Below are 9,406 nucleotides of genomic sequence, written 5' to 3'. Positions count from 1 at the left end.
GTTTGATCTATGGAATCTGTTTTATTTTACTGGAGAAAATGATTTGCTGAGAGAATTAAACACTTATTAGATTTAATCCCTCAAAACAAATAAAAATAAGTTAATTTAGACGTTTAATTATTGTTTTGCAGTGCAGAAGACTGAGTAATGTTTGTAATGTAAACATTTTTACAGAAAGTCCAGAGTGTGCCAATAAATCTGATACTGCACAAAAGCACTGGAAAGATGCAGAGCTTTCAGACCTCAAATAATGCAAAGAAAACAAGTGCATATTCATAAAGTTTTAAGAGTTCAGAAATCAATATTTGGTGGAATAACCCTGTTTTTTAATTACAGTTTTTATGCATCTTGGCATGTTCTTACACACTGCTTTTGGATAACTTTATACCTTTTACTCCTGGTGCAAAAATTCAAGCAGTTCAGTTTGGTTTGATGGCTTGTCATCATCCATCTTTCTCTTGATTATATTAAAGAGGTTTTCAATTTGGTAAAATAAAAAAAAAAACTTTTTTAACTGAACTCAAAAGCTAATTTTAAGTGGTCTCTTTAATCTTTTTTTTTTGCCAGAGCTATATATATAAAATCCAGTTGAATCTGTTAGTCTATGCTACTATGTAAATACTTTCTATGACATTACTGTGTTTTATTACATCTTCTAAAGGCTCTGTTTACAGCATGCAAACTGTATATTATAATATTATTATTATTATTATTATTATTATTATTATTATTTGTTTATTTTTTTATATAAGAGCTTTCGGGCCTGTTACCATAGTAAAACCAACTTTAACCATTTAAACAACAACATTTACTATGAAATTCCAGTGGTATGTAATGGTATGCAATAGAACCATGAATTTTTCAGTGGTATAGAAACATTGGCTTTACTTAGAAAACCTTAAAGAATATATAATCTTTTCAATAAACAATAAATATTTGGAGACGCTACCAAGATCCCAGTCATTTTGGTTTTCATAATTTACAACATCAGTCATTTTATGAAACAGTTATGTTTATTATACAGTGAAATACACCATACTTAACAGGTAAATGTATATTATTCTGAAAACACACATATATATTTGGCCATGGCTTTTTTTTTTTTTACAAAAATAAGTTGATTCCTAAATTGCGAGGGGGGAAAAACATATAACACACAAACAACCATATTCCATTTCCCAATAGTGGAGAAGAACTGCAACACAAGCATATATTTACAGTTGTGATGGTTATCTTGCTGTACAGTTAATGTGCAACCACAGGAAAAATATACAAAACAGCTTTTCCCAATGACCTTTGGACAATGACAGTGACCAAAACAAATTCGCTCACAACATTGTCTCGTAACATTGAAGCAACTCAAGTCAAAAAGTTAAAAAACGTAATTCTCCTCTGGATCAGGGTGATCAGATGCGGGTACAGTGTAGTAAAACTCTTACCAGAGAGCCTAAGCTCTGGTTTAGACATAGTCCCTTCTGTCATAGCCGCTGGGGGGTACAGACCTTGTGGTTGAGTAGACCATCCTGCTTGGTGGTGCGTACCTTTTCTCTTCTTTTGGGGGGCAACTGCAGCACAGAATGGACCCCCCTATCAACAGCAGGGCAGCAGCAGCCCATCCCAAGTAGAGGGAGCCGCCGATCTCACGTTTCTGTGGCTCGGTCACCCCCGGGTTGTAGAAGTTCATTATGATTGCGTTGGCAGTCCAGGACACTGGGATGATCTGCATGACAGCAGCACAAATGAATGTGGCTCCAGCGGCGATCATCACCTTGGCCTTGGTCACTTCCTCCTCAATGCAGTTGGTGCACTTAGCCCCAACAACGGACACCAAAACTCCTAGAACCCCCAACACAATGGAGATCACACACAGAGCCCGGGCAGCCTGGAGGTCCGAACTAAGAGCCAGCATGGAGTCGTAGATTTTGCACTGCATCTGTCCGGTGCTCTGGACCACGCAACTCATCCAGATTCCCTCCCAGATGATCTGTGCCGTCACGATGTTGGATCCAATGAAGGCTGTGACCCTCCACATGGGCAAGATGCAAGATATGAGGGCGACGATCCACCCTAGAGTCGCCAAAGTGACACCCAATATCTCTAAACCCTGAGCCACCATTCTGGAACTTCTGATAACAGTGCCACACTCAGACAATCCACCACAGATATGAATACACAGGGTTCAAAAGCTGAGGGAGGTTCTCTGCAATGACCCAGCGCTTTATAACTATCTCCCTGTGGGAAGGAGGAGTTCTGAACAGATGAAGTCTCGTGGGGATTGGTCAAACTTTTGAAAATAATGTTTTTTTTTTCCCTTTTTTCACTCTCCAGTGCAACCTTGGCATGGAAAAGTTTGTAATGATTCCATGTCCTGCCCATGGTAGATTCAGCACAAGGGGAGGTGAATTTATAACCGAGGCCCGGGGGAGTCTGGTTAAAGGATAACTGAGAGCTTAACCTTAAACCACAAAGCGAACAAAACCTCAGGAGACAAGTATGACCCAGTTGGGAGGGGGTGGGCTTCTGCAAACATGAGCGGCCATATCTACAGAGCCTATACAGACCATAAACTGTCGGCAGTGCAGAGCGAAGTCGCACAACAGTGGCTTTTACAAGAATTTTAGAAGACAATTGTCAGCGAATCATTTGTTGACATTGAGTGTTAATGGAGAGTTTGCAAGATTTAATGGCACCCATTTAAATAAAAGTGCCGCAAACACTTTTTAGTCACGTGACCAAAAGTGCAATCACTCATAGCCACAAACAAACCTGGGGTTTGTTTCAGGGTCACAGTACAAAAACATTTAGTGTCTGTGGAAACCAGACGCTACATATTGATCAAAAAACCACAAAAACAGACTAAACAGTCAACCAGTTCCAGTTCACCTGATTAAACCTTTTGTGACCTAGCTATTTTAGTTTAAGATCTTATAGGAATGGAGGAGATACATTTAATGGACAAAAGACGTGTTCATTCATTGTTTCTTCCTAAACCAAAAATATTAAAAAGAGTTAATTTTTTGGAAGATCTGTATCTACTGACCAGGGAAGTCTATATACTGTGTTTTCAAATAGATGTTAGGATTTTAGGACTTTATTGAGTTGTTAAAAGTATAAGTTTAAGGAGGTTCTTCTATTTGAAACTGTGGAGGAACCTCTTTAGGTGTTTTGAGGAACCTTCAAAAAGACTTAGGGTGCTTTAAAGAACATTCTGAATGTTCTCTAAATCTCTTTCCTTGAAAGTTCCTCCACCTTGAAGTGTTCCTTGACACTCTGAAATGGAAAAACCCTTAAAAGTAGCTTAAAACCCCTCTAGCCAACACTTAGCATTAGGGATGATAGCAAAAGGTTTATGTTTATCTGCTCCAAGGATTCCTATTCTATTGGCAATACATTTTACCAGAAATTAGAAAATTTCAATGACCTAAATGCATTAATTAGAATAAGTTTTCACCAATGTTTGGTGTTCATAAGTATTTTCTAATAACTTTTATTGTACTACCTAAATCCATTGTTCCTTAATCCAGTTGCTCACAATTAGCTTTGTTTTTCAAACAAGGTTCTACCTGCTAAACACAGAAATGCCACAGCACTAGGCCACGCCTCCTCAGACTCTGCACGTTAGCCTCCCCAATCAATGATGCTATTGAGGACTGGGCCCAGAGCACTGTCCACCTAGCACGGTGGCTAGTTTCAGTTACGCTCCCTTGAATTGAAGAGCAGACACAGAGTAGCAGCTGAAGGTCCCGGAACAACGGCTGCATTGTCAAATCCACGTTTGAGAGGAGAAGCTAATTTCAGTGTGTAGCAGCTCCTACGAAGCTGGGTAGATTTCAGATGATATGAGGCACCTCACAGAGAGCAGTCCTTGTTTTGTAGCTTAGTTTACGGAGCTTTGCAGAGGCTTGGGTTTCTTGGATCGTTAGAGAAGAATGTGCTGATTGTTTTCTGATGATAACTTTATTACTTTCAGAAAATGTGTTTACAGTGCTAAGACAATGGCTTTTTAGTCAACCTTGTGGTACAATGTGTACATTATGTAGACAAAAGTATAGGGACACCTGTTCAGTCATTTATCAGTCATTGTTTCTTCCATAATCAAGGGTATTATCCTGATTATTATTCTGTTGTCAGAGTGAGTAGATGTCTGTACCGTCCAGGGAAGGCTTTCTACTGTGAGCATTTGATTGCGTTCGGCAACAAGAGAGAGTTAGAGAGGTTAATGAGTTCAGGATGTTGGCCAACCAATCCAAAAGCATTGGAACATTCCGGAGAACACATTCCTACTGCTGTACATTCAATGCTCTATGCATTCCTTAGAAGGGGTCTCCACATTGTTTTTTACCAACCATTATTGTAGAAAAATATCTAACATTGACATTTAAGCTAATTTTCCTGAAGAATTAAAGAGATTCATAGAGAAATTGAAGAAGACACAATCTTGGTTTTGATAAACATCTAGATAAGCTATATGACATGTAGTCATGTAAATGTTCCATTTATGAGCCCACTGACTTACTAGATGTAGTTGTTGGCTAGTAGTTGACTGGAAAAAGTTCCCTAGTAAGACTTGTACCATTACTTTCTACATCAAATGGTTTTCTGTAAGTTCTAGCACAATTCTCACCTATATCTCATTATCTTTTTCAAAAGAAAGAACTTTAAGACCACTCAAACATAGTCCCTTCTGTCATATCCAGTCGAAGCCATAGATTTTACCGCAGAGTAGTCTGCTCTGGCCGATGCATGATTGCTCTGTCTTCTGGAAGGACACGAGCAGGACAGTATGGCTCCCCCTAGGATCAGCAGGCAGGAGGCACCCCAACCGAAGTACAGCGAGTTCCCAAACTCCCTCTTTTGGGTCTCCTGCAGCATCGGGTCATGGAATTCCAGGATAATGGTGTTGGCAGTCCAGCACACGGCCACCAGCAGAAGCAGGCCGGCCCCAATGAACGCCCCTCCGGCCCCCATCATGATGCGTGGCTTGTTGGACACATCCGAAGTGCAGTTGGTGCACTTCGCACCTGCCACTGCAAGGGAAATGCCCACCACCCCGACGAACGTTGAGACCACGGTGAGGGCACGGGCGGCCTGGAGGTCCTCAGGTAGCCCGAGCATGGAGTCGTAGATTTGGCAGTGCATCTGTCCCGTGCTTTGGACCACGCAGCTCATCCACAGGCCCTCCCACACCACCTGGGTGATCACAATGTTCTGGCCTACGTACGCCGCCACGCGCCACATGGGCAAGCAGCAGGCCACCATCACGCCCAGCCAGCCGGCCACAGACAGAATCATGCCCAGGATCTCCAGGCCAGCTGAAGCCATCGTCCCTGCGCCCTCGTCTTTAGCGTTGTGGAGCTCTGCAGACTGAGGTCCTCTGTGTCCCAGATGCAGCCCCGGAAAAAAAAAGCACCGATATTAGATCTCTCCGGCTGCCGGCACTGGATGAAGCTTTCTTAAAAGGAGACTGGAGTCAGGGAGGGAGGGAGGGAGGAAGGGAGACTGAGAGGGATAGAACCAGATTCTACCTTCTTTATACTGCTTAGAAGTTTGAAGGTGGAGTCAGACCACAATGGCATCATTTTTACACTGGTATAAGAGTAAAATAAAGGTTCTGTCACTAAACCAGAGCATCTGGTTGGAACAAACTCGTATATGAATGGTAGTAGCAGATCATGTCAAGCCCAGAAAATGCACGTGTTATTGATAAGAATCATACTAACAATTTTCATATTAATATGACTTGTTGTTATGAAAGTGTAATAAGAGTAATGAAATTGTATCCATAGAGACAGGCCCTTGGGGTGGAGGTTAGGTGAATAACTGAACTGAAATGAAATTAATAAAGATGCTGGATGACAAACGTGTATATATACAAAAATGGCACTGTAATATTTGGTTAGTCAATACATATTGCAATACATATTGTAATATATAAGCCAATAATCAAATAGGTCATTTAATATTAATAATGCACCCGTTTTGTCCAATATTAAAATAAAATAAATGACTTTTGGCAGATATGATCTATCTCTGCTAGTTCTGTCCTGGAAACTGAGAACACTGTGATTTTATCTTTTGTATGAAGCAGCATAAAAAGTTAATTTATATTGTGACATTATTAGACCAGTAATGTAAACGTGTAATGCAAGAATGTAAGTCTGGCAGTTGTTCCAAATGAATAAATGGATGATTATAGAAATAGAAATTCAAATAGAAATGCTCCAAAGTTACTTCCAATTTAAAAAAAAGCATTGATTTTGCATATTTTGGAAATACAATGTTACATTTTTATACACCCATTTATCCATTGTCACCAAGACATTATAACTCGTTTTGAGTGTTGAAATGGGATCCCACTTCTTTCTTATATGTGCATTTTTCCCATTAACCTTGAGGAACAAAAAACGGCTGAATCACCCTTTCAATAAGTCATGCATGGAGGCAGCACAATTCCACTCTTTGTCCGTGGATGGAGTGAAGCACGTTACCTGATCTCAGATTATCTTCCCTATGTGACGATTCTGATTTCCATTAGTGGGACTCGTACACTGAGTTGGGCTGCTCTTAACTCTTAATGATGAACTGGATCAGAAAGAATCTCAGACCTTTATATTCTGTTATTTTTATATCACTTTCACTCATAGTCAATCATACCAAAAACAAACAAATAAATAAATAAATAATGCTGTATTTATGTAAGCATGAAACTTTGCTTGTGATCCGTTCTTATGTGCAGCAAATTGTAGATAAGTAACTCACACATTCTTACACACGTTTCGAAATTTTGGCAGAAAATAATTTTACCACCCACTACTTGGCTTTAGTGATATATAAAATTCTTCCTCTTATTCTAGTGTAAAAAGCTATTTCTAATATTTTGGTGTTTATTTAGGTTTAGTTATGCACAGTTTCAAAATGCATGAAAACTTTATAGATGGAAGTAAACTTGCACTTTGAAAATAGTTTTCACATGTAGAGCATATAGTTTCTCACAGTATTTTAAGAAAATAAAGAAATCAGGTTGGCTAGTCAGATTCCCATATTTCCATAAGTATACACAGATTAATCAAAAACAAAATATATATGTATGTATATGTATATGTACAAATCTGGAAAAAATAAGAGACCATTTCACTTTCTGAATCAGTGTCTCTGATTTTGCTATTTATAGGTTTATGTTTGAGTAAAATGAACATTGTTGTTTTATTCTATAAACTACGGACAACATTTCTCCCAAATTCCAAATAAAAATTTTTAATTTAAAGCATGTATTTGCAGGAAATGAGAAATGGCTGAAATAACAAAAAAAGATGCAGAGCTTTCAGACCTCAAATAATTCAAAGAAAACAAGTTCATATTTATAAAGTTTTAAGAGTTCAGAAATCAATATTTGGTGGAATTACTTGGTGGTTTTTCATTACAGTTTTCATGCATCTTGGCATGTTCTCCTCCACCAGTCTTACACACTGCTTTTGGATAACTTTATGACACTCCTAGTGCACAAATATAAGCAGTTTAGCTTGGTTTGATGGCTTGTGTTCGTCCTCTTGATTATGTTCCAGAGTTTTTTTTTTTATTTGGTAAAATCTAAGAAGTTCATCCTTTTTAAGTGGTCTCGTATTATTTTTCCAGAGCAGTATATGTACTGTTTATATATCTGCTCTTTTCATTTGTGGTGCTAGTATTTAGAATTAATTATTTGCTATGTTCTATGCCACTTGCTGCAACACAAACCCAAAGCATAATCATCCATCCTACCCCGTGCTTAACAGTTGGAGAGGTGTTCTTTAGATGAAATTCTTATGCAATACTTTTTCTGCATCCATAGCTTTGCACATTGTTGCAAAATTGTTCCACAAAAGACTAGTTTCAAAAGGTCTGGAGCTGAGGAGGGATTTCAAGAACAGATATCACCAGAATCTATAACATTTTTAAAATAATGTTGCATAAGTTGCTGCATTGCAAGTAAATTGTTTCACATAGTTTTATTAATGCACAAAAAAAAAAAAATCTTACTTTGCATTTAAAAGTAACAATATCATCTTCAGTTTTAAAGGGAAGTCTATAAAATATTTTGTTTTGTGACAAAGCTGATAACTTGTTAAAAAGTTAAAAAATAACAGCCTTTAGTTTCAGCCTGTTTTAAATTGTTTTAATTGTGTGTGGGGGGGGGTTATCTTATCTATGATAGGCATCTATTCTGTTATCTTTGTGAGCCAAACATTCTGTATCTTTATCAGTAAATCACTGTGTTTGATCTGAGATGTTTTGCTTTGGGCTAACGGCTTCTTCCAGCTTTAACAGCAGAGAACACCTAGAGGGAGCTGAGGAACCGGTGTGTGTGTTTTCTCAGAGATCAGATTTGTATCTTTTACTGGTCTTCTGAAAAACATTAGCACATTTTCTCAGCACACTCACAATGACATGACATTCTGAGGTATAAATGTGTAAATATTACTCACTGAAACTGCAGACATGGGGAATATTTTAGATTAAGAGCAGACAGATAAGACATAAATGTGGTATTTAGACACATTTTTGAAACTTGAATTCTGAGACGTCTTACAATAGTGTCAAACATTAACTTTTTTAAGGTTTTAGGTAGATAAAATAATCGAAACAAAGGAAAACTGTCCAAAGTGGTTAAATGAGTGTTTTTTTTTTTATAGTGAAGCTTTTGTCAGGTCCAGACAATACAAATACGAGACTGATGACGAACAATAAATATGAGTAATATTATTAATATTAATAGCAAAGTCAAACACTTTATTATTAATCAGTATAGACATTTCTTATAAACAGGGATCCGAGGAGGGGTTTGAGGTTGGGGGGAGGTAAAATGCAGCCCACAGTGACATCATTCAAAATTATATATACCTACTTAACTTTTCTTTATTTACTTGTTTTTAATAATTCACATTGAGTGATAATAAATCATCAATTTTAGTAAATTACAAACAACTTTAGGAAAAACTTAAGAATATCTATTTTAAACCTGTTTTTCAGAAGCCTTTTTATGTTGGACATGATTAATTTTACCTAGAGTTACTAGACATTTTCAATGATTTTATCATGTGCTTTTATCCTGTGTGAATCAGCCACATATTTTCCTTACACCCGTATTTTTGCGCTATATGGCGCACCGGATTACAGGTGCTGGTCAACGAATTAGAATAATTTGAAATAGTGCAATCATGAAATTCTTTGAATGCATTTTTTGTGCAGAAAGCAAATCAGGTGTTCACCGCACCTGTCCTACTCGTTAGACTAATCACAGAACTCGTTACCTGGAAAAAAATTTGCTCAGCTGAGCTTTCCAAAAGGCCCATTTAGGCCATTTAACTGTGACACTGTTGTTTTATTGAATTAGAATAATGGAGAAACCGTTTCATTGAATTAGAATAAA

General features: G+C 37.8%; 1 protein-coding gene across 1 annotated transcript; it reads right to left on the bottom strand.

The window, feature by feature from the left end:
• Positions 1–994: 994 nt before the first annotated feature.
• Positions 995–5,364, bottom strand: LOC111189379 (claudin-4-like). Its single transcript, XM_022663074.2, has 2 exons — positions 4,847–5,364; positions 995–2,126 (listed from the first exon to the last, which is right to left on the bottom strand). Exons 1-2 carry the CDS (start codon positions 5,320–5,322, stop codon positions 1,460–1,462), a joined length of 1,143 nt encoding a protein of 380 aa, XP_022518795.2. The 5' UTR covers positions 5,323–5,364; the 3' UTR covers positions 995–1,459.
• Between the last annotated feature and the right edge of the window lie 4,042 nt (positions 5,365–9,406).

This window comes from Astyanax mexicanus, chromosome 4 (genome assembly GCF_023375975.1).
Source record: "Astyanax mexicanus isolate ESR-SI-001 chromosome 4, AstMex3_surface, whole genome shotgun sequence".
In the NCBI taxonomy this organism is placed as follows: domain Eukaryota; kingdom Metazoa; phylum Chordata; class Actinopteri; order Characiformes; family Acestrorhamphidae; genus Astyanax; species Astyanax mexicanus.
This window is presented reverse-complemented; position numbering and strand designations above follow the sequence as displayed.

Excerpts from the sequence above, each read along its gene's own strand:
- LOC111189379 (XM_022663074.2), bottom strand. The coding sequence starts at position 5,322 with ATGGCTTCAGCTGGCCTGGAGATCCTGGGCATGATTCTGTCTGTGGCC. Across the intron at positions 2,127-4,846 it reads CAGGAGACCCAAAAGAGGGA|AAGTTCCAGAATGGTGGCTC; the intron begins GTTTGGGAACTC and ends CACTGTTATCAG.